The 26,889-nt window shown below is 37.2% G+C and overlaps 1 protein-coding gene across 1 annotated transcript in view; it reads right to left on the bottom strand.

Moving 5' to 3' along the window:
• Nucleotides 1-6,938: 6,938 nt before the first annotated feature.
• MAN2A1 (mannosidase alpha class 2A member 1) overlaps nucleotides 6,939-26,889 on the bottom strand; it is a 202,746-nt gene continuing 182,795 nt past the window's right edge. The window contains exons 20-22 of the mRNA XM_049769175.1: nucleotides 22,311-22,505; nucleotides 11,468-11,578; nucleotides 6,939-7,680 (exon numbers count right to left, since the gene is read on the bottom strand). Of these exons, the coding sequence (XP_049625132.1) occupies nucleotides 7,528-7,680; nucleotides 11,468-11,578; nucleotides 22,311-22,505 (459 nt within the window). The 3' untranslated portion in view covers nucleotides 6,939-7,527. The remainder of the gene's footprint in view (nucleotides 7,681-11,467; nucleotides 11,579-22,310; nucleotides 22,506-26,889) is intronic.

Raw genomic sequence — 26,889 nt, 5'->3', positions numbered from 1 at the left:
GGAAAGCTATATAGAGCATGGTAGCCAAAAACTCTAGGCTCCATATAAAGCCTTTAAAATATGCCCTTTAAAATATCACTGTTCCAATTTCCTTCCTTCATTTCTTTGGAGATTCAGAAACTAACTTAGAGACATCAATCTATTTGGGAATATCTTTAAAACATTACAGCTATCTATTGTACACCTAAGAAGTTAACATAGCTCCCACCACAGTCACTTGCTGCATCCTTTTACTTTTTACCTCCATATACTGCTTGATATTTGGAAGGTACATTTTGTTACCCAAGAGCCAGTCCCAAATCCACATTTGAATTGGAACACTTTCTGCATGTACATGCCAAAGGAACTCTGGAATACTCAGGAATTTTGCTAATATGCACAGCCCTGATTGTCTGCATTTTTAGAAATACTTCTCCCTTACATTAAGAAGTCTGCACAATATCATTACATAATGCTTTTATTAAACATTTTAAGTAAAATATGCAAGGTGGGATGTACAGTAAGGACAGGAGCTGTTTGGTATGAAACCGAATTCACAATTTAGCATGTACTCAAGTACTTATACACAAACACTATATATCCATTCTTCAAAATGTATAAACAAGAACACAAGTATGGTGTGGAGGGAGTGGTGAGAGGCATACATGTAAATGTTTTTAACACTTAATATCATAATACTAAACTTGAAATGACTTTAATAAATTGAATTTTTATTTCACAGAGTAGTTGGCCTATTCAGTCACTTCTCATCACAAGAAACCAGCTATATTTATTTCTCCCTGCATCATCCTATGGACCTTGGTTTCTGCAGGGTTGCAAAGTAAGCGAGCATCCGCATACTGACACCCCAAACACTGCCTCTGAACACTGCCCTGTGAGTTTTTTTTTTGTGTGTGTGGATTTTGGGTCACACCCGGCAGTGCTCAGGGGTTACTCCTGGCTCCATGCTCAGAAATTGCTCCTGGCAGGCACGGGGGACCATATGGGACGCCGGGATTGGAACCGATGACCTCCTGCATGAAAGGCAAACGCCTTACCTCCATGCTATCTCTTCGGCCCTGCCCTGTGAATTCTTTTAGGAGAGGGTGGCCTTCCCCTGAAGCCTTAGTAACCCCACACGATCAGTCAGTGGCCAACTGTCATGGGTAAATTCCTAAGTTTATCATCCAGATGTATAATTTTTTTCATGGTTTAACATCTAAAAAGTGCATGCCTTGATTCAGAATGAGAGGGACAGACACAGAAGGATCTCTCATCTGCAAACATAAATAGAAGTGGAATAACAAATACCCAAAGGACCACAGAAGTTGAGAACTGGTCTCTTGTTAGAAGGTATCACAGAGGATAGGGAGGGGAAAATAGTGGTAGTGGAGTTTGGGGTGCAATGGGCAACGGTGGAGGGAAGCAGATACTTTGGCGAAGGGTATGGTGTGGGCATGTATTATGCATGAAACCCTACCATGAATAGTACTGCAAGCCATGATGCCTAAAATTTAAAAGTAAAATCAGTTGACTTTTCTTTATGGTTCACTCCTGCCAGTGATCCAGTACTGCAAGCCATGATGCCTAAAATTTAAAAGTAAAATCAGTTGACTTTTCTTTATGGTTCACTCCTGCCAGTGATCCGGGTTTACATCTGTACTCAAGGAACACTACTGGCAGGCCGCTGGGGGACCACATGGAGTGCTGGGAATAGAGTCCGGCGGGTTCGCTAGTACCTACTGGCTGTGCTATCTTGGCAGCCTGAGAGTAAAATCCACTGTATGGCAAGAAGGCAGGGAAGCAATGGCAACTCAACACCTTCCATGAGGAGGTCACATCTTTTGAGGATATTAATAGATTGAAATTTTTATGTATCTAGTAATGGAACGTTTCTGAAGTTATTTGCGCAGAAGACGAGCATGAGAGAAGTAAAATCAAGATGTAAGGGGTTTCTGTAGCTTTTCGTTTTCTGAGGGTAATCATTTTTCATTTAGTTGACATATTAAAAATCATTTGGTTTGGGGCGACACCCAGTGATACTCTGGCTCTGCACTCAGGAATTAGTCCTGGTGATACTCGGGACCATATGGAAAGCCAGGAATGGAACCCAGGTCCACTATGTGTAAAGTGTGTCCAGGCTCCTATACTATGTTCCATCCCAAAATACCATCTATGTTTTAAAACTAGTTTCATACCTCCTTAAAACACCACAACAGGGGCCGGGCGGTGGCGCTGGAGGTAAGGTGCCTGCCTTGCCTGCGCTGCCTAGGACGGACCGCGGTTCGATCCCCCGGCGTCCCATATGGTCCCCCAAGAAGCCAGGAGCAACTTCTGAGCGCATAGCCAGGAGTAACCCCTGAGCGTCACAGGGTGTGGCCCAAAAACCAAAAAAAAAAACAAAAAAAAAAACAAAAAAAAAAACAAAAAAAAAACAAAAAAAAAAAAACAAAAAACACCACAACAAAAGCATCAGCATCAACCCACCATTGTCTACTAGACCTCCTCTTGCCTCTGTTGTTCCAAGTTTGGGGAGCCTGGAATTCTGCCCTATAGTTTATACCCTTGTGGGAGAAAGTAGCATCTAACTCTAACTTCAACTCTTGAGAATTGAAGTAAAAAATACTCCATAAAGGAGTGGTCTGTTAGTATTAAATTAAAAATTTTTCTGGTCCAGAGAGATTCTTGAGAAAGGAAGCTTTGAACCAAATCCAAATGACAGTGAGACAAATTGAGCAAATTGGAGAAGAAAGCCTTTGAAGATCAAGAACGAGAACAACTTTGCAAGAACTAAGAGCATTTGGATATGTCAGAGCTGCTTAAAAAAACATAGGCAGAAAAGCGTAGTAAAATGGGGTTTGTTTTGGGTGAGTGAAGGATTTCTTTATACAAAAACACAACACATGTAATGCATGACACACAACATATGCATACACACACACCATAATGCTGAGAGGTAGGGACCAGCAAATAGATCTTTTACCTGGGATAAAGTTTGTGTTATTTATTTATTTATTTATTTTTGGTTTTTGGGCCACACCCGGCATTGCTCAGGGGTTACTCCTGGCTGTCTGCTCAGAAATAGCTCCTGGCAGTCACGGGGGACCATATGGGACACCGGGATTCGAACCAACCACCTTTGGTCCTGGATCGGCTGCTTGCAAGGCAAACGCCGCTGTGCTATCTCTCCGGGCCCAAGTTTGTGTTATTTATTTAAAGCATAATGGAAAGCAAAACATTTCAAAAGGAAATGAACTTTCATAAATTCATCTTTGGTCTTAAAACACAACAGAACCAACTTGGTATTTTTTTAGGTAAGCAAAGGCACAGTTGGGGTTAAAGATGTCATTGTTTATCCTTGTTTATCATTCTGTGTTTAGTGTGAGGTTGAACATTGGATCCTCAGTAAAGTTCCCTGCATCACAAGCCCAAATCTGACAGTGCTTTTATATCTGCTCACACACAGCCAGTGTGTATGAACACTGCAACTACCCCCAGGAACACTTCCTGGCAAGCATGTGTGTCAGCACCACAAGCAAAGGAGCATGAGCCTTGCAAGCATCTTGGAAAGATGTGGGATCCCTGGTCATTGCAACAGTAGCATCAACTGGGGGAAATCTGGCGTCCAGTTGGACGAGACATTGGACAGAACTTATGTGATGTTTTCTGGTGGTAGAAAACGTATTAGGACCTACAATTATGGTCAAATAATTCAGAAAAGTTTAACAACGGGAAACCATCGTGAAAACTTATAGGTCAGTGCTTCACTGTGTTTTCTTTTGTATACAACTCAAAAGTGCAGATTACAAGACAGCAGATATGGGATGGGGTATGATTTGTCTCTACAGGTCCCCAAGAAATGCTCTCTTCCCAGTGGGTCACTTTTTGGTTGGGCACAAAGTCTAGGTTAACTCTTAGCCACATTGATACCCATTGTGATCCCAAGGGGACAAATTCAGAGAAAAGCAAAATAAAAAATAAACAGATCCCGGAGTACATTATCACATACTTGGCTATAGCTATTATGGTATGCTCTTTATCCTTCAACACTCACTAGAAATCTCCCATTTCTGCTTACAAGTTTCATATGAAAGAGGTCTATCCATTTTCAATCTCCTAAGGCATCTGTTGTGCAGCCTCAAAGCTGCTAATTCTGGACACTTTTATTTCTCTTTAAACTACAACTTCAATAATCCAGGGTCACAGCCACTTTTACTTAGCTTCATCTCACGTTATCTGTCAGGCCCTACATTATTTTTTATCTTTGATAGTAATATTTTGACAGGCTGATAATCAAATATATGGAGCTAGACAATTCCCATTATCTGATGAAATCTATTCCTTTTTATTACTGTCTCTAGGGTTTAATTTCAAATGTATATAATCCACAATGACTAATTTCTTTACTGATTGATCTCTCAATGTCCATTAAGACCAAACTTACTACTCATGTATTCTTTGTATGGCTAGCCCATAGATATGTCTAGGGTTATTGAATCTTCACTGCCTTTTATCTGGCTTTAAAGCAACTTTCCTAAAGCCATTAAACCACTACGGAGTATATATCAGACACAGCAGGTGAGTGGAATCCCTCCAGATTCCACCATTCCAAACAAACCATATTACCTTCTAATCAACTCACAAAGACATTGCAAGCTTCCTGCTTCAGTTTCCTCCCAGACTCCCCTTTGTCTGAAATACGTGAAACCTGATTGCAATGTGCCTATCTCCTAACTAGTTCAGAAAACCTTCAGGCCTCTGTTACTGAGAATGACTCTAGACCCCAATCTCAAAATTGCCTTCATACCCAGACACTCACTCCCACCTGCATTTCCTTTCTAAATAATCTTTCCTAACTAGAATTGGACTAAAAGTGATTTTATTCATGAAGGAGAAAAAAACCCATACCAAATCCCACAAAAATGTTTTAATATCTCTTGTTTACAAATAGGCTTTAAGAACATACTCAAGAGGACCATACACATGGTAAGATTTATATTTTATTAGAGATCTTATATTACATATTCCCAAAAAGATATAAAAATTTCCAAGAGAAAATATCAAAACCTACTGATTTCAAAGTGAGTAACATAATGGAAATGAAAGCCAAGATTTTCTTCCAGACAAAGGAATGTAAAAACATTTCATCACAAGTACAACAAAGACTTAGGAAGGTAATTACAATGTTTGACAACACATGTACAGCATTTTATTTTAATCATTATTTGTAGAAAAGGATGCTCTGTTTTCAAACACTACAGTTTAAACCCCAAATTAAAAAAAAAGAAATTAGGAGAGGTTAACGAGCTACTTGGCCAATAGGAAAATTTGTGATAACAAGTGTAATGAAGCCTCAGCAACGTAGGCCACTGAGATCACCAATAAAATATATTGTTTTTATTATGTGCCAGAGACACTAAATTATTGAATCAGTTCTTGACCACAACCTTAAGCAAAAGCATCCTCTCTTCATTTCCCTGATGATTTATCCTAAAAATAAAAAAACAGAAGCTCGCTGGTTATAGAGATTTTCTGCTTTACCTGTGAACAGCTGGTGGCAAATACACTCTGATTAAGATCCCAACTAACTCCAGACAGACAGATCTGTCTCCAACAACCTGAAGTGGCAAAACACTGTTATTGCAGCAAGAGATACTTAATTTCAATCTGGGATGAGTAAACATACCCACTTCACCACAGAACATAGGAAACACCCAGAGGAAGGTTTTCCAGTTAAGATGCAAATAGTGATCTTCTTGGGATTTGCTTCTGGCCATCCCAACATTTGTAGATGTCCACACAAAGGAAGCATTCTTTTTACTTTTGTAGTTTATCGCCCTCCAAAATGAGGAATGAAACTTACAGTACATGTTTATTGCATGGACGTATTCCTTATAATATCTTTATCAACACTGGTATTATATCTTTAATTATTAAAGGCAAAATAAGTCTATGAATTTAACGTGACTTTCCAATAATCTTAGGAGCTGCATCTTGACTGAAAATACAGATGAACAGCAGAAAATATAGAGAAAGACACTGTTTAAAGTTCTTGGTAAGATGCTGGAATGAGAAGCAGCAGAAATTTTAAAGGTGTCAAAATACTAAACCTATGAATTAACACAGAGAACTTTCAAAAGTGTACAGACTTAAAGAATCCTCTTTCAGTTAAAGCTGAAAGCTCTACATACACTAATGTTGCTTTTTATATTAATACCTAGTAAACAATGGTCCCAAATCAACTTATCCGAAGAATTGTAATGGCACATAGGTTTATACCTTCACTTTGAGGTTAGCACACAGTAAAGTTTAGTATTCACAAAACACTCTTTAATAAAAATCATGAGAACAAATAACTGAGTTTCAAAGCAGGGTAAATTTTAAAGCATTCTCTCCTTCAGTATGGTTAGCTCCCATGAAATGGAAACATGTGCGGACTTCACATGTTAAAATCCAAGCTTCAAGTTGCAGTCTCCTTGGCAGCAGCATATTTAATTAACAATATTTTTTCTTCCTTGCTTTGTTTTCTGACATCTCAGTACATTCAAATAGTCAAAATGTTAAGAGTAACATCACTATAAATTTAATGGAACAGATCAGAATGTGGCCAGTATTGTCAGGCAAAAATTATACCAATTATGTGTCATAGAAAGTATCTATCCATGCCCTCCCACTCATGACAACCCCTCTTTACTCAAACAGTAATATGGACACCAAAGGACTTAACAAGACTAATAAAAAAATAAGGCACATTTATTTTGATACGGTAATTTTAAAATAGAAAGCCCCCTTCGTGGAACATCTGTATTCAAATGAGTTGTGTAAAAAGATAACTTGGGGTACCGAAAACAGGTACCCATGGAATTGCTTCTACGATTTAGTGACAATGGAATAAATTGCACCTATCCCACATTGTCAAGTAATGAAAATATTTCTCTTTTTCTATTCGTTAGTGATTCAAAATCTGTTATTTCTGGAAATACTTACAAAGGATAGGAAGGGGCAAGTGGTATAATAGAAAAATTAAGCTATGCCTATCATCATGGTGATGGATTGCACTTTTCCATGTATTTCAACTCATACATTTTTCTAATGTGTATGCAAGATTGCAATCATTTTGGCCATTAGCTATTTATTATCTACCAGTTTTTCATTTCGTTTTAGTAAATATGGGATATTTTAAAAAGCAATGAAGGATCAGCAACATGACTACTTAGAATAATCTCTTTACAACCTCCAACACAGATATAATTAGTTAGCATTTAACCTGAGATACAATCTGTTGAATGGTTGTCTTTATTCATTTCTTCATCTGTTGCATCAATTCATACTGATGGTTGTTGTTCATGGAGGAACTTTAAAAGAAAAAGAACAACTGGCTTATAGCATGGCTTTTTGTTTTGTTTTCCTTACTACTGTTCAAAAAGAAACCAAAGAATTCCTGTTAATCACAGTAGCCAGAAGCTAAAATAATGTGCTTCCTTATTGCACGTCAAACCAAGAAGTATCTAAAGCCAATGCTTCCCAATCCAGATGTGAAAGCCGGGTTCACCTCAACCGGATTCGGAATGTGCTGATTTCCATGGGATTCAAGCTGATCTCACTTATATTTCGGGCGTCGGAAGGTGAATACATCAAGGATAATGATGAAGGTATGAGACTTTCAACGGTAAACTTGCTAAAAAGTGTCTGGACCAAGATCTGAAAAGTAAGTGGTAAAAATTAGCATATTTAGTTCAACTGTGAAGCAGGGACAGCAGTGCATCTTTATGCTCAGGGAAAAATAATGAAAGAAGTCAAACTGTACTTCTGAAGTTTCCCTTTCAGGAACAGAAGGGAGGAATAAAAGTCACTCATTAAGCTTGCACACAGTCACTCAGGAGGGCCAACGTTTCAAAGGATCTTCCTCTAGTAGGGGTGCTTCTCAACCTGTTTTTCTTCTCTATCAAAGACAAGATGACAAATATGCCGAAAGAACAGAAGGCCTAACCAGCCAGAGTTCCACTGGTAGAGTGAGAGCCTAAAAATTACCCTCGTCCTGCCAGGCTCTAGTAATGTACCTTTCTGAAATCTAGAAACAAGTTCATAATTCAATGCTTCAAAATCTAAAAGGAAATGCTCAGAAATGTTCCATATAAATGATCATAATGACAGACCCAGGTATCATAATAAGAGAAAATATTAAAAAATAATTATATCAGGGTTATCTTCATACTAATTACATGTTGGTGAGATTAAATCAAGATAATAAACATAAAGAGGTGGTTAGAACAATAGTACAGTAATAAGGTGCTTGCCTTGCGTGCAGTTGACCTGTGTTAGATGTCTAGCATTCCACATGGTTCCTGAGCACTTTCAGAAGAAATTCCTGACTGCAGAGTCAAGAGTAACCTCTGAGTACCACTGGGTGTACCCCAAACAAAATACATTAAAAAAACAAAAACAAAACAGATAATGAGTTGAACAACCAGGCCGGTGTGAATGCTACGGGAAAGGGACTCTCATTCACTGCTGGTGGGAATGTAGACTGGTCAGCTTTTTTGAAAAAGAAGTTGGATATTCCTCAAAAAGCTACAAATGGAGCTCCCATATGATCCAGCAATTTCACTCATAGGGATAGAAACCCAAAAACACCATGCAGAAAAGCCTTTCGCATTTCTATGTTTTTTGGAACACTATAATAGCCAAACTTTGGAAACAACCCAAGTGCCTGAAAACAGATGAGTGGCTAAAGAGACTGTGGCATATCTACACCATGAAATACTATTCAGCTATTAGGAAAAAATAAATTCATAACATTTACTTATACTTGAATGGATATAAAGAGTATTTTGATGAGTGAAACGAGTCAGAGGCAGAATAGACAAAAAATAAATGTGGGATACGGCCATAAGAGGGGGCTATGGGAACGCTGCCACAGCAGGAAGGAGAACTTTCTCCAATAGAAAGAATGGGAGAAGCTATTCACCCGATACCCATCTAAGATACACAATGTACTGACAAAACTTAACTCTATATATGTATATATATATATATATATATATATATATATACACATATAACCCCATCAAAAAATGAGAAGAAATGAACAGACACCTTCTCAAAGAAAATACAAATGGCCAAAAGGAACATAAAAAAATGCTCCACATCACTAATCATCAGGGAGATGCAAATCAAAACAACAAAGAGGTACCATCTCACACCACAGAGACTGGCACACATCACAAAGAACAAGAACAATCAGTGCTGGCAGGGGATGGGGAGAAAAGAACTCTCATTCACTGCTGGTGGGAATGCAATCTAGTCCAGCTCTTATGAAAAACAATATGGAGATTCCTCAAAAAATTGGAAATTCAGCTCCCATTTGACCCAGCTATACTTCTCCTAGAGATATATCCTAGGAACACAAAATACAATAAAATATCCCTTCCTCACACCTACATTCATCACAATACTTTTTACAACAATCTGACTCTGGAAACAACCAAGATGCCCTTCAACAGATGAATGGCTAAAGAAACTGTGGTACATATGCACAACAGAATCTTATGCAGCCATCAGGAGAGATGAATTCATGAAATTTTCCTATATATGTATGGACATGGAAACTATTATGCTGAGTGAAATAAGTCAGAGGGAGAGAGAGATAGACACAGAATAGTCTCACTCATCTATGGATTTTAAGAAAAATAAAAGACATTTTTGCAATAATTCTTAGAGACAAAAGAGAGGAGGATGGAAGGTCCAGCTCTCAACACGAAGCTCACCACAAAGAATGATGAGTGCAGTTGGAGAAATAACTACATTGTGAACTATCGTAACAATGTGAATGAATGAGGGAAGTAGAAAGCCTGTCTCGAGTACAAGTGGGGGTTGGGTGGGGAGGAGGGAGATCTGATGTTCTTTACATGACTGAAATCCAACTACCATCATATTTGAAATCAAAATATTGAACTTGGGCTCCTAATTTACAATGGCCAGAGTCTGGAAACAACTCAGCTGCTCAACATATGAGTGACTAGAGAAACTTGGTACATCTATACAATGGAATACTATGCAGCTGATAGAATAAATGAAGTCACAAAATTTTGCTTTACATGGATAGATTTGAGGCTTTGATGTTGAGTGAAATAAGTCAGAGGGAAAGAGATAAGAGAACAGATTCACTCTTATGTGTGATTTTAGACAAATAAAGGACTATAATAATAACAACACCCAAAGACACTAAAGATGGCTGTAAGGACCAGTCCATGATAAGAAGCTTATCACAAAGAGTGGTAAGTGCAGTTAAAGAAATAACTACACTAACAGCTACCATTACAACAATAGAGGGAGAAATACAATGCCTGTTTTTAAGACAGGCAAGGGGTAGGGTAGGTAAGGAAATGGGGGAAGCAATGGTGGCAGGAAAGTTACATTGGTGAAGGGGGGGTGTGCATTTTATGGCTGAAACCCAATTACAAACATGTTTATAACCATTGAGATTAAATAATTAAAAATATATGTTATGAACATATGTAATTATATATATATTAAAAAAGGTTGAAATTCATCTGTTTTGGCAGAGAAAGATTCCCTTCCAGGAAGCACTTAATGTTCTAGAAAAGTATCACTGAAGAGTGACACTGACCCCAAGGGTACAGAAACAATCCAGCAGGGTGGAAGAAGACTCAGGTGTAATTAGGACAGTTTCATCTTGTTGACTTATAAAAGGTAGATTTTTCAAGAGGGTGTTGAGTGATTTTTTTCCCTCTGAAAACGGGAATACACCAATTGAGAAGACGAGGACCAACGGAGCTGCCTGGCAGGACACCCCGCCAAGAAGAAGCAGGAGACCAGTCAAGCCAGAACTGGCTATGAGCTAGTGTTTATTCACTGAATGAACCCATTTAACAGGAAAAATTCTTGAGTAACTTTCAGAGTGACCAACTCAGAGAAATGGGAAATCAGCAGCCAGTGAAAGCCGGACCTGTTTATAGGATGAACTGTAAAGTTGACCAATGTGGGGGCGCTTGACTGGAGGAAGGTCAGCTGCCCAGGAAGTGACTGAATCAGCCCATTAAACATACTCTACAATTCCCCTCTGCTTTCCTGTTATTATCCTACCCCACTTTGGCTATTCTAACGCTTGTTGCCATTCCAGTAGGATCTGGCACTACTTCGGCTGAACTTTATTATGTGTGAAGCACTTCTGGGTGAGGACACGGGGTGGCCAGAGCATATTTTGTAGGTTGGTTGGTAACAGAAGATGGAAGAGTAGATGAGAGCACTATCTTAAAACACATGCTGGGCATTTTGATGCTAACTAGGAGAGAACACTGTTTTTGAGGTGTATTTTTTAGAAAGGGGAAGCAATTCATCTGTACCTGAGGAGACTGACTCAGTTATACAGAAAAAGTTAAGACATTGCCTCGGTGGCTTATATGTAAAATGGATTCAAAGGACACGAACTAGATCAGCCAAACTTTGTGCTGTGCTTTCAGCTTACCTTTCCCTTGGAGGTGGAACACAATAGGCCTGTGTCTTTGCTAGAGAAGTGGCAGTCAAACCCCTTCCTATGCAGGATCAAGGCTGCTTCATCGGGGTGCTGGCCATCTACCTGCAAATGGGCAGAGCACCAACGTTAAAGCCGATCTCAACACTTCTACACTCCAGTCTTGTTCAACCTCACCAAACCATAAGTGCATCTTCAAAGCCTGGATACCCCCAGCCTATCCATTCCACGTTTACTATGCGTTGAGTCTCTCCCCAGACTGTGAGGTAGTCACGGAGATTCACTATTTATCTAATAGCTTGGCTTCGTCCACAGGCTTGATGACCTGAGTTATCTTTGTCCACATATTATCTACTGCTTTATCAAGGAAAGCATTTCATTTTCCTGTTTACTTTCCACAGGTACAACAGCTGAAAAAACTATAACTGAATTTAGTCTTTTTCTAGTCACTGAATGAAAGCTGAAAGCTAGAATGTGCTCTTTTGTTGACCACTAATTTTTGCTAATTGCATTAACATTTTAATCATTAATGTATTGGTTCATTATTTTTACAATAGACATGTGAATTAGCTAGATTTATTGCTTTGCTAGACCAACCACACTTATTAGCTTGACTATTGGAATTCGCGCTACAGAGGCCATTTTTGGATAGCCAAAGAAAAATACTAAACATGATGCTAGTTACAGGCACTGTTTAAGCACTTTCCTACAGCAAAAAATGAATTTTGCATTCATTTAAGTTATAGTGTCATAAAGGGTTCAGGTGTCTGAACATTTTAAGTGATAATTATTTTATCAAAATTTATGCTTCCTAAAGTCATACTATAGTCATAACACAAATCAAACAACAAAAGAAAAGTAAAATTAAAATCTCTGTGAGGATTATGAGGTACCAAGACATATCTCATTATCAGATTACATGCCTTAAATGTATAAAGGTTTGACCCATGGCATTGCAAATAAACACAAATAAATACAAGTGCAGAACTTCAAAGAGTGGCTGAATGCTGCTTGCATTGACATTATGATGAACACAATCCCCCTTTCTCTTCCGTGGCCTCAGATCCAAATATAGCCGAGATCTTGATCATTCTCACTAGGGAACGGGTTTTTAATGCGTTACAGAGATGTCTTTTCTGAAGTGCTGCCAGCATTCTCACCACTGATTTGATTTTAATGTGCCTGAACAATTTAAAGCAGTCTTCACCTCAGATTCTTGGCTGGAATAACCTGTTTTGTGATATTTCATACAGCTATTTTACAGTGGTACTGCTAAGATTTTGTTTGAAGGGAGAGAAAAACGTCATTTACAAAATTCTGACTCATCACAGGACCACATGATATTCACAGCAAGCTTAAATCCTATGATAAAAAGTTCTAATAAAATTTCAATAAATTTCAGAGTACTAAAACAGCACGAATATAACACATAAGAAAATCCTTCATTTATTACAGGTATAAGATCTTCCAAAAGAATAGCACAGTTACATGCCAACTGTGAAATCTTAAAAAAAAAGTCACTTATTCTAATAATCAGTTTCCTTGTTAATAAAACAGAATTAATGAAGGTCCTTCGTGGAGTTATGGTATGTAATAACTGTCAAAAATATTATATTAGGTAGCTTAGTCAAGATGAGAGAATGAACTTGTAGACTTATTTCAATTTATTTTTTTCATTGTCTTGGGGACATACCCAGTTGTACTCAGGGCTAACTCCTGGTACTACATTCAGAAATCTCTCCTCAGGGAACCATACGTGGTATTAGGGATCAAACCCAGGTAGACATGTGCACAAGACCCCTGTACCCATTGCACTATCTCACCAGCCCCTACAAAACCATTTTAGATTCTGAACTGGGAGTCTGACAGCCCGAGATCTGGATCTCAACTTTGTAATTTATTAACTAATAATGACAGAAAAAAAAAAAAAGGGATTTTCCTTTACTATAAGATGGAGATAAAAAAAAATACTAATAAAATAGTGTAACAAGGACTTAGCCCAGCATTTGGGGCTATGCATAAAGTCTTGAGCCTGTGCTATCTATTACTATTCTCTCAATATAATTAAAATAAATACCGACTATATTAATAACTACAAAATAAATGATGTTCAGGTTTAGTTACTTTATCGATGTAATTTTGTAGCAAAGGAATTGGGAAAAAAATCAGATGCCTTCATTTACATCAGACTCTTAGCTACGTCCCAATTCAGATCCACAGATTGTGGTTACCTCAAAAGTTTGAACACTTCAACTCCTGGAGTCAGAAATTCCCAGCCTGCTGTCTTCTTGTTAGAAAAAATTTACCCAAGTGTTCTGAAAAATCCATCTTCTTCAAGGAAATAGGAAGTGCTTCCCCTCTCCCCAATAGTACCAAAGGCTACAGAGATCAGTTTAGCACCCCAAAAAAGAATATACTAAACCATCCTTATAAAGTATAACTAATGTTGCTAACACTTTCCCAAGAGATTTGCTCTTAGAATAATGAGTAAGACCTAGAGCAACCGAAAGATGAACATAAAAAGTGAGCAGAGAAACACTTGAAATGTATTGTCTTTACATTTTGTAAAAAGTTTACTTAGGTGCTGCTGAAGTGAGCACATTTTAGAAGTTTAAACAAATGAAACAAACTAAAGAATAAAATCATAAAAATTACTTTTCACTGAAGGCAAAAAAGTTCTACTTTCTCTAAAATACAAAACTGCATCACTTTCCCAAGGATCAGAACACCAAGTGAAGCAGCAATCATCTCCAAGTTTTTTAAAAAATCAAATATTCATGAAAGTATCAGTTTTCAAGCAAAAATACCTGAGGCAAGGCAGCAGTTTTTCACTTTGAAAGTCTGTCTAGACATTTTATTTCCAGAAAACTGTTTTTCAAAGTAGAGAAACTATGAATTTAACTTAAATATGCATGCAGAAAAACAGATAGCCTCCACATAGTCATACTGTATGCTTTAGGAAAGTAAACAGATTTTTCAAAGATTTATATTCATTATATATAATATAATATATAAATTACTAGTGCATTAGTAGTATTTGCACTTCAGAGAAGAGAGAGAGGATACAGGCAAGAAAACTTATAAACTTGAAACTGCACCAAACCTTATGCTAGGTGACCTTCATATTAAAGATTATAGTGGAGGCTAACTCTGCTGTTGGACTTGGGTATACCAAAGTTACATGGGAAAATTCAATGCAGAATGCACTTCTAAGAATAATAGAAATCCTTGAATCCGTGGGAGCAATGAATGATTTTTTCCAGTCACTGAGTGAAATTTAGGGGGGAGGCTAGTTTGGCAGCATGGAGCAATCAGCGCTTGGAGAGGGCAAGTTTAGGTTTAACCACAGACGGGTTATGTGACAGACACTAAAGCTAGCATTTAACTGCTAAAAATCCAGAGATTTAAGTGACAGTCATCAAGAATTCCTTTAAGGATTAAGGGCCCACTACAGGACAATAACAGGAATGGTGCTAATACTTATTGAGCACTTGCTGTGTGTATTTCATGGATGAACTCATTTTACCTCACAGTAACCTTTGAAACAGCTAGTACGTAGACAGCTTGTAAGATGTTTTTTAGAAGAACAGACATTCCTATCACATACACTGTCTCACATATTCTAACAGCAGTTACTACCAACGACCCAGCAAAAGGCCATTCAGATCCCGCCATCTAAAGTCTGAGTAGAAAATTATACTTAGGACACACAGAAGGGTTCCCCACTTGCCTCTTCTTAATGGCTAAATCAGGTTAAATGGTGAACAAGAAACTAGAACAGTTTCTATTTCTCAAGACTTACTTCAGAGGTTGGGTGGTAGCACAGCGGTAGGGCATTTGCCTTGCACACAGCTGACCCAGGACAGATGTGGGATTGATCCCTGGCATCCCATATGGTGCCTTGAGCAAGGAGCAATTTCTGAGTGCAGAGCCAGGAGTAACCCATGAGCTCTGTCGGGTGTGGCCCCAATCCCTGCGCCCCCCACCCAAAAAAAAACCCTTAATGCACAGTTAAATACCAGGATCTTGTGAACTAGAAGTTTAGGCTGGGGGCTGGGAGTTAGCACTTCTGTTATGCCTGTCCAAATGCTGCTCCAGGGCTGGGGATACAGAAGAGCAATAAGGCACTTCCCTTCCATGCATGAGACCCTACGTGTGACTCCTGTTCCTATCTCAAATACTTGGGGAATTACCTAGATTCTCTTAATCACTATGATCGTGACATATTCTGGAAATGATAACCTCTGAAGGAAGAATGAGGTTTTTTTCTATATTCAAAATATAAAACAAATCATCAAAATATGGAAAGGCTGTGAGAAATATCTTGGAAATCCATACAGATGTATCAGTAGTTTCTTTTATATATATATATATATATATATATATATATATATTTTGGTTTTTCGGGCCACACCGTTTGATGCTCAGGGGTTACTCCTGGCTAAGCGCTCAGAAATTGCCCGTGACTTGGGGGGACCATATGGGACGCCGGGGGATCGAATCGCGGTCCTTCCTTGGCTAGCGCTTGCAAGGCAGACACCTTACCTCTAGCGGCCACCTCGCCAGCCCCTAGTAGTTTCAACAAGACAACTCCATTTACAAAGATATGGAAGACAAGAAAAAGAAGAAAGGATTCTAAACTTCTGAGTTCCTGACCATCATCAGTGGCTCATGCAAATACTCTAATTTTATTTAGTTTAGAAAAAGCAAAGTGATGAATCACAACAAAATAACTAAATGATGGCTAGAAGGGGTGGGAAAGGGACACGAATGGAAAAGGCAGGGGTTTATCAATTTAATAATGGAACTAGCACAAAAACTTCTGTGATAGGTGGGGAGAGGCTTAGAGAGAGAGGTTATGAAACTATTCCTGAAATATGTATAGTTTTGGTAAACATGATTTAAATATTTACGCCTTTATTGGATGAGTGGTGGACAAATAATTTTGACTAGTCTTTGAGCTGTCTTTGTATTCTGATCATCATCAGATTCCTTTGAAGTACAGAAGCTTCAGTAAAAAGATTACTACTAGGGTGGAGATTTGGGGGTATGAGTTAGGGAAGGAAACTATGATAGGCCAATTGTGGAGGAGAAAAGTCCATTCTGAAGGGTAAGAGGGAATCTGGGATAGTAGTACAGGGGATGAGGGGATTGGTATTGGAACATGATACACTTGAAGCTCAATCATAAATATCTTTATAACTTTGAGATTCAGTAATTCAACTAAAAATTTTAAGTGAATTGTCCATCAAGAGCTGGTGATTATTACCAAGCAGACAAGGAAAAAACAGCACATCCTCCATATTTTTAGCATTTTTATCTACTTCTTTTCCATTCAAGACACAGAATAATGTTCTGAGATAAGATCTTGAAACAGATATGTCAAACAATCTCCCCAAACAACCACTAAATAGCTGTGAACTGGAAAATTCATCTATTATCTTTTTCTCCAAGATAGGGTAGTTTTCTTCCCCGTGGTGTGAGAGGAAATAGGTATTTAGCATAATGCCAGACACATATGCGATTTGAATTATGCTGTTTTTAAAAATCCGAGGAACTAGCAATAAAGTATGTAAGAGATACAAGTCAAAGTGACATCAAGATTTGCTTTGCAGGGCCCGCGAGGTGGCGCTAGAGGTAAGGTGTCTGCCTTGTAAGCGCTAGCCAAGGAAGGACCGCAGTTCGATCCCCCGGCATCCCTTATGGTCCCCCAAGCCAGGGACAATTTCTGAGTGCTTAGCCAGGAGTAACCCTGAGCATCAAATGGGTGTGGCCCGAAAAACAAAACAAAACAAAACAAAAAAAAAGGTTTGCTTTGGCAATAAACACTGATCTCCAATTTATATATTAAAAACAAGTGCTACTCTATTCCCCAAGTATTAGTGACCGTCATAATTACAAACCTTTGTTAAGCGGCCATAGTTTAAGCTGGAATAGATGCTATGTAAATGTTAATAATCACTAATTCATTTGCTCCTCTAATATCTCAAAGGGGTCCTGTTATTAGTTCCATGTTAATAGGCAGGATAGTGAGATTTCTTTCTTTTTTTTGTGATGACCAAGGGGTTATTCCTGGTTGATACTTCTAAGTCAACTAGCCAGCAAATAGAGGGAATAAATCCAAATCCAGGATTCCAAATCTTTCGCTTTTAATAGCTTTATTTTCCTGTCTTTACTTTATTTAATGAGGGCTGGCATCTATATATAACTACTTGGAGGCTTACTTCAGAAGTAATACAAAGAAATGCTCTACACTTAAACGAGAACAGTTGTGCTTGAAGAAAAGCCTAATTAATCAATGTTTGGAAGAACTAAAACTACATCATACCAGGGGTAGAGAGACACAAAGGGTAGGGGACTTACTTGGCACAGGTTGACCTAGTTTCTATCCCTAGCACTCCATATGGTTCCCCTGAGCCCACCAGGAATATTCCTAACTATAGAGTCAGGAGTAATCCCTGAATACCATGAAGTGTGGCTCAAAAACCAACATAAATAAAGAAATAAAACAATGGCATACCAAAACTTACTAATTCAGCAGGTTAGATTTCAAAACAATTTTTATTCAATTATAGCCCACTGGCCATCTATCCTATTTTAAATGGAATTCAAGGTAATCTTGAAAACCAGAGAAACCTATGAGAACCCCCGCTAAACAAAGACTGTTCCTTTACTCAAATGGATAGGAATCAAAGCCAGAATATTCTTCCTCTCTACCCCAAAACACTGAATTTATTCGTAAGATGAAGTTCAAAAGTCAGAGAACTTCTACAAACTGAAGTAAACGTATGTGAACACTGGAAAAGTTAGAAAATTACATATGGTGTCCTAAGACTAGAAACAGAAAGTGATCAGTAGACAATCATTTTCCAGTACAATCATTAAAATGCCCAGTAACAGTTATCCTATTGTAATACACAACTTAACACTGACAAGAAAAGAAAGAAATAAATAAAAAGAGAGAAAGAAACAAAGAAAGTGAATAGTTAACTGTTCTGTTATCCAACTAAGAATGGTGTGCCACAATTTTTATCCTTCCAGAAATCAGGGATCAATAAAGCACTAACCAATTCTTCTAAAAAAGGCAAAATAATACTAAAACCTCAAACTACTTCTTGTCAGAAAAGGGGGTGGTCTAAGCAACTGGCAAAAGAAATTCTTAATAGATAAGCTGCAGTATTGTTGAAATGATTATCTACAAGAAAAAAATAAGTGGAAATCAAAATAAATGTCCTGAGTATATAAAAGATATATAGATAGATGTTGATAAAATGTATAGATATGCATAAATTCAGAATATACTTGAGGAGTTACTTAACTTTTTCATACCTATGCTTATTCAATCTATAAATAGACTTCCACTATAAAAAAGAGGAAGAGAAGGACAAGAGAATCTTTATCCTAGGAAGTCGAGCATTAAGAGACAAAATGTGTGAGAAACCTGTAAAAGTATATGTGGTAGATTTCTATTTCCAATGAAACTGTTATCAATAGACTTACAGAGGGGCTATTCTTGTGCAAAGACTACCTACTATGTAGACACTGCCTCACATATACTGCCATGTGCAAACTTAACAATGAGGCCACGAATTAAGAACTGATTTTATAGACAAAAGAACTGAGGTTGAGCTGAATTAAGGACTTTATCAAGTTGGCACATATAAACTAAGATTTCAGGGACTGGAGAGATGGTGCAGCAATAGGGTGTTTGCCTTGCACGAGGCTGATCGAGGACAGACCACGGTTCAAACCCCCGACATCCCATATGGTCTCTCAAGCCAAGAGTAATTTCTAAGCGCATAGCCAGGAGTAACCCAAATGTCACTGGGTGCGGCTGAAAATCCAAAACATAAATAAATAAATAAATATATAAAAATAAACTAAGATTTCAATCCAGGCCTGTTATGAAGTAAAATATTGAATCATTTATATGCTCTTTAAAAACCAAAAGACTTTTAAGTTTCATTAGCATAAATTGTGAGAATTGGAAAATAAACACGACAATAAAAATACACCTCTATATATCTTTTATATATTTTATCATTCTTTTTGTTTCCTGAACCATCCAGTCACTCTGAAAGATTTCAGTACACTGACATTTAGAGACATCATTGATGGTGAGTAATTTGAATTCTCAGGCTGCTTGATTCTTATGCCTACTAGGAGGTCAATCACTACCTCTGTGAAAGATAGTTTAGATTGCCATCAATGTCCTCAAGTGCTGTTTTCCTGAGCATGTTTTCATCCCTCCTTCAACTTTGAATGTTAACCCTGCAAGGTAGAGGATTCCTTGTTGGAAGTTCTATTTATTCAATATTTTGTATGCATCAGTTCATTCACCTCTTGCTTGTAGAGTTTCATTAGAGAGAGAGATCTGTTGGGAATCATAACCCCCCCCCCCCCCGTGTTTATACTTTATCTACTCTTTTCATGCTTTAAGGAATCTATCTGTATCTTTGGTTCTTACTATTTTGACTAAGTATATCATGGTGGTACTCTGGTTTACTTTGTCACTTTTAGGGCTTCTTGACAAGTGCTCCAGCCTCCTGCTTCATATTGCAGATGTTCTCACCTATTATTTCTTCAATTAGCTCTTCTTTTTCCTCTTTCCTATACTGGGATTCCTATGATTCTATGATTGTTCTAAGTATTTTCAATAAAGTCTCATATTCTCTTCATTTTCTTGCATTCTCTTTTTTTAATTGCTTTTCTGATTGCTGTGGCAGATGTTTACTGTAACTTCAAGTTCACCAATTAGACTTTTCAGTTTCATCCTTTTTGTTGCTCAAACTTGATACAATATTCTTCAGATCTTTTATTTCTCTTTGAATGAGTTATTTCATTTTTTTCCATCAGGCAATCTTCAAGTTCATTGACTTTCTGTTCTAGTGACTTTTTCATATTCTTAAACATGTGTATGATTGATGTTTTAAATTCCTCTTCAAGCTAAAAAATATGCTCATGTCTTTGTCACTCCCCGGTGACACACCTAAACCCTTTCCCCCCCACTATAACTGACATGCATTTTCTGAAGGGTATAATCAATAGGTTTTACTATTCCCAGATTTATGTCACCACTCCTAGCTCTTCACACTAGAGGTGGCTGTGCTATGAGCAATCACTCAACTCTGGGCTCCTTCTTTCTACTCTGGCCCATCAGTGTGGCATGAATCTTGGAGCTATATTAGGATCTCTGTGAGATGAGGGTACTAATCATTTCAGCTTTTATTTATTTATTTATTTATTTATTTATTTATTTATTTTTGGGCCACACCTGGTGACACTCAGAGGTGGCTATGTGCTCAGAAATTGCTCCTGGCTTGGGGGTCCATATGGGATGCCGGGGGATCAAACTGCGGTCCATCCTAGGTCAGCTGCATGCGAGGCAAAAACCCTACCTTCCACTGCTCCAGTCCTGTGAAATAATAGGAACTTTTGACTATCTGATTCAAACACAATTCTCTAGCATTGTTACCATTAACTCTTCATTAGTAGCAAGAAATAAATTCATAGGCTTACCTACATGATCAAGCAAGACTTTTAACACATAAGCAATCACAAAAGCTAAGGTATACCTACAGTCAATATAGAAGCTATATATATTTACCATATTTAAAAGTTCTTTATTTTGGACAGAAAATTTTAAAATATTTAAATGTCCAAATCTGTAGGTATTTAACCATACTTTATTTGATTTGCTTTAGTGCTGCATTTTTAACTGAACATCTTTTTCTCTTACATTGTTTTCAAACATAAAAATTATCTTCTTTTCATATTCAGGCTATTATCATATGATGTCTCATAGAGTCAATAAGAATACACTATTTCCAGTTAAGTGCATGTCTATTCACAATATAAAAACAATTCTACAAAGCATAAAAATGAAGTCTCATCATTATCCTTTGCTAGTGCAATCTGACTTTAAATGTAGGCATCTATTTAAATGAAAGTTGTTAAAATGCCTCACCTAACAAGACCTCTTGTTCTTCCTCTAACACCAGCTATACAGCTACCTTCTCAAAGCAAAACTCTGATTTACAGTGATTTTCAAGAAAAAATATTCAAATATACTAACTTCTGATATTGAAAAAACTAAATGCTATGCTTTCCATTTTTTAAGTTTCTAAAAAAACATGAATATCAAAATAAATGCATGAAAAATGCCACAATATGAACCAGAGGCCTGCTTCTTTCACCTTTTAATTACATGCCTTCAGACCCACTTGACCTTTCTTGTTTGTGCAAAAATCTGACATTCCCTGACCTCTCACCACAGAAATTTTCTAAGAATGAAGCAATTCACAAATAGACAGGCTCTAAACTCCAGAGAAACAGTCAAATAAAAAATGTGACTGGGCCAGAGAACTTACAATAGGTAGGTACTTGCCCTGTATGTGGCTGACCTGGTTTCCATTCTTGGTACCCCATAAGGTCCCCTGAGTCTACTAGGAATGATACCTTAATGCAGATCTAAGAGTAAGCACTGAGTATATTTGGGTGTGGCCCCAAACAAAAACAAAAAAAATCACAAAAAATATAATGATTTTGTTTAAAGGTAAAGTTATCTAGGTTGTAGATAGTTTAACAGGATGAACATATAATTTGCATGCAGGAGATCTGAGTTTGTCCCTCTGTACTACATCTAGTATCTCCTAGAGTGACTTCTAAGAAAAGAGCTGGGAATAGACCCCACGCACCATGGCAAATGGTCCCCAAACCACATAAATAAAAGAGAAGTTTGTTAATCATTCCTTGAAGCACAAACGTTTCCCCACCATCTCTTACCAAATATGCTAAAAATAAAGTGAAAATTTTATAGTTAACTTTTGGGATATACCTTTGGCTGTATTGTCCTCAGATTAACAATGTGAATGTCACAAGGCAAAGATGAGCTTAACGGAAAGAATCCTTCCAGCAGCTGAAGGGTAGGCATGTAGTTTTTCTCTATCATTGGAAAGATGGGATGATTCAGGAAAAAATTAGTCAGATGGCTTAGTAGAGAAGGATAACTGACTGGATGCTTTTCTTCATTCTATCAAGAAAAAAAAAATAGCATGCTTCAGTTATATATTTGCTCTTATTCTCATATTAACTGAATTATTCAATAGGACTAATAGAAAAAGAATATGAATGTATATAAAAACTTTCTTACATTTTATAAATCATGTTCTATAAAATGCATAATATATAATAAAATTTAGTTCTAAAGACCTTAACAGTGTTTACAATCAGATGATCAAAATTCTGATCATTTCCACAAAGGTTGTAAGACGATATGTAACTTTCTAACCTACCATAGAACTCTAAAGTCAATAGGTAAAAATGCAATTGTGCTGCCTAACACAAAATGTTCTCCCCCCCTCAGATTTTGTCTATCATATTCTCATGTCTTTGTTTACATACTTAACTAGATCATAAAAACATGTACTGATCCTGGGGTTGGAGTGGTGGCGCTAGAAGTAAGGCGCCTGCCTATGCCTAGGACAGCATCCCATATGGTTCCCCCAAGCCATATGCAGTTTCTGAGTGCATAGCCAGGAGTAACCTGTGACTGTCAACAGGTGTGACCCCCTCCCCCCCAAAAAACATGTACTGATCCAAAATTGTGCTCTATAAGTGTTTCTCAACAATATTTTAAGTTGCCAAACTAAAGATTTTCAATAACATGGTGGTATATCTAATCTGTTTTCCTTAATCACTCATAATTGCTTTACTCTCCCCTAGACCCCCCCAAAAAATTAAATATATAACAGTTAGCACATGATATATGATTCAGTGACAAAAATTTATCAGTGTGTTTTAAAAAATATTTTAGTCTTTGCAATGATATATGCTTCAATATGTTTAAACATTAAATGAGTTTACCAGGATTGGTGGAATATATGTGATAGATAATATACATAATCAAATTAATTAATAAGTATAACTTTAATCAATTAAGGTATAAGTCAGAAAGAAAAGGTCAAAGAATATTTACGTATATAGGCAATTTTTTGAGCATCAATAACGCTTTTATTTGGAATAAAGTAAATTTTCTATTTTTAAAATGCATTTTGCGGGAGTTTGGACTATAATGGAGAATGCTCAGGGGCTATATTCTGGGTCACTGCTTGCAGTGCTTTGTGCAAAGTATTCTGTTGACTAGCCCTCTTGTTTTAAAAGGACTGTTGTATATCCTTTTGGCTATACAGGGGTCAAATCAAAGAATTGGTTACTTCTGAAAGTGAACATAGAGAATTTATAGAGGATATCAGTAGAGAAAAGAATCTTGGCAGAAGCAAACTAAACATGTCATCATAAGAAGACCATGGAAGACAAAGAATGTAAGGGAGCAGAGGGACACTGCAGAATTAAAATCATAACAAAAAGTATTATATTAGATGAACTGTAAAAAATGCTTCTACTCCACATTCTTTTTAAAAAAAGATTAAAGAAGCATAACACCAAATAATGATCTTTAATAATGCCAACACTTAATGCAGTGTACAAAATAGCAACAGAGGGAATATTTTCAACAAGACAATTTCTGTATACTCTAAGATCAAAGGCATTCATAACCTAGCTCAGGATTGCTAACAAAAATCACTTTTGAGCAATACAAGATTAAAGACTCCAACAAAAACAAAAATACTTGCCATATCAAGGTCAGAAACCTTTCAGAATAATTTGACTTTTCTTCTGTGTTCTTGGCAGAATCTCTAGACAATTCCATAAGTAGTTGGGATACTTTCTGACCACTGATTTATATCTTAGAAAATATACGTGCATATATTTCCAACTTCTCTAACAAAAATCTATTTCCCAACTTAGTGTTTCCCCAAATTCACTATTACATTAAAAAGGTTTGGGTGAATTAAAATATATATATCTCTGGAGCTGAACCCAACGGTATGAGTTATTCTCTAGGGATGAGGTTGCTTGAAGAGAAGCTTAAGAATCTTCCCAGGAGAATACCAGGGCAAGCCCCAAATTGCTTTTGTAGGTATCCCACAGGAAACAATCATTTCTGACAACCTTTCAACCTTCTAGAGGAGTTAAGGTAGAGCTTTATGTGGAATCAAAGCTTCACTTCAAAAGTTTTGGATAGAAAAAACAAGATTCAGAAACATATGTTATTCATTTCTTTCTAATTTGGGGGCTATATAGTGCTTAGAGCTTACTCAGGCTCTATACTTAGGGATCATTCCTGACGATGTTCTGCCCATCTTTGTGTGGTGTTGGTGCTCAAACCCAGGAAGAGGTATGTACAAGGGAAGTCTGTTAACCCCTTATTATCTCTTTATCACCAGCTTTCTTTCTTATGTCAGAACTTCTTGCCAGGCTGTTCTGTCTTTCATGAAGGTTGCCTACATTATCTCATTCCTAAACATCAAAGGAAGGTTGTCTACTTCAAAATTCACTATACTAAACTGTTTTTCCTCCTTGCTTATTCATGTGACCTGGTAGATGACAGAGAATTGTTTAATTGTTCAATTTCATTAATTGAACAGGTATAAATAAATGAGAGAGAAATATTGTGGGGGTCAGGTGAACTAAAAAGACTTAAAATATGAGAATGAATGAATGTATATTGAATTATCACATCTAGAGCTAAATATTATTTAGGGCAGAGGTGATGTTATGTGGCCAAATTTTCCTATACACATGCTTTATAAGGCTCTCACGATATTGAAATTTGTTTTTCAACAAATTATTAAAATATGCAGATGCCATTGTCCTAAGGTTCTCTTATTCCCACACATGCCTTTAAGATCTCCAAACTCCTCAGAGTCATCACTTCCATGAATCCTGCAACACTGATGTTTTTATCCAACTCTCCCCGTCTCTGTTCTTATATGTAATTATACTTAGAACTGTTAAACACAAACATGCCCAACGCATCTAATTTCCTACTTCAATATGCTTTACTATGTATTTAGGTAAGGGAGTCAGAAATAACAGTCAAAGAAGCAAATCTTAAACTGCTCAAATCCAAAGAGATGATTCTTATTTTTTCCTTTTGTCTGCCTATAAGTATCATTCTTATGATGGTCACCTCAGTCGTTTACTGAGTGTCTGTATATCTGTGCAGGGCATATTCTAGTCTTATTTCCCAGGTCTCTGTACTAAGAGCTATGAGAACAGGATTCAGTTGCATATATTCATTATTCAGTATTGCTCTTCCAATTCTCCAGTAGACTTCCCACTTAAAGATTATACCCCTTTCGGGGCCGGTGAAGTGGCGCTAGAGGTAAGATGTTTGCCTTGCAACCGCTAGCCAAGGAAGGACCGCGGTTCCATCCCCCGGTGTCCCATATGGTCCCCCCAAGCCAGGGGCAATTTCTGAGTGCTTAGCCAGGAGTAACCCCTGAGCATCAAATGGGTGTGGCCCGAAAAAAACAAAAAAAAATAAATAAAAGAAAGATTATACTACTTTCATTTCTACCACTTATTTTAGACATGAGTGTTGAAAATAAAATTCCTTCTACCAGATCTAAGTAATTTGTAACAGTCCTTTATCAAATTTAATTAGTTTCATTAGAAATTAAAATCTATTTTCTTTTCTGTGGTGCATTTCTTTTATTTAAAAGAAACAACTGAGTTAAGTCTAAGAATATGGCTGTACAAAAAAGAAACAAATAACAAGGATTATAAAAATCGTGGATAAAATTTAAATCAATTCCCATCCAAGAAGTTTTGAATAGGAATGAAGTCATTAGTTAACTTCTAAGTGAAATCTTTATTGATCTAACAGAAAAATTCCTATTGCCATAATTAACACACATTTTGTAAATTAATGCCTATCTCACAAAAAAGAAAGAGCAAAAGACAGGAGCTGCCTGCTCTCAGACAGTAGTTTTCCTATATTGTGTTAGTGCAAACACTATGCTATCATGTAATTGATTTAAATCATGATTTCCAAGAACTGGCATACATCTTGACATATAAAATGGGTAATAAAATTTTTCCCCTAGAAGATTCTAGATGCTAGACTAATCCTTTGCTTTAATTAGCAGTTGCCATTTTCTTCAATCAACTAGTACTTTATTTATAGAATGCTTAACACAGGCTGGCAGGCCCTGTGGGGCAGAGGAAAATGAAGCAGACAAGTCCCTGGAATCTAGTAGAGGGAAAATATGCATATGGTGAGAAGGTAGCAGCAGTAACTGTGATAAATACAGTGAAACGAGTGATAACAGCTCATTCATTTATAGATTCATTCATGCAACATATATTGAGGGGTTCCTTTGCTAGAACACTTCTAGACATAGAGAGATACCGTAGTTCCTACAAACAGGGAGTTAATAGTACAAAGGAAGAGAAAGTCAATGATCAAATATTTATTCAATATGTGGAAGAGATAGAACAGTGGCAAGGGTACAAAGGGGGTTTGACTCGATCAAGTTTAAGCTGCTGACATAGAGCCCTGATATGAA

The sequence above is a fragment of the Suncus etruscus genome, chromosome 2 (assembly GCF_024139225.1).
Source record: "Suncus etruscus isolate mSunEtr1 chromosome 2, mSunEtr1.pri.cur, whole genome shotgun sequence".
Taxonomy (NCBI): Eukaryota; Metazoa; Chordata; class Mammalia; order Eulipotyphla; family Soricidae; genus Suncus; species Suncus etruscus.
Note: the sequence above shows the minus strand (reverse complement) of the source record. Positions and strands in the feature narration are given on the sequence as shown.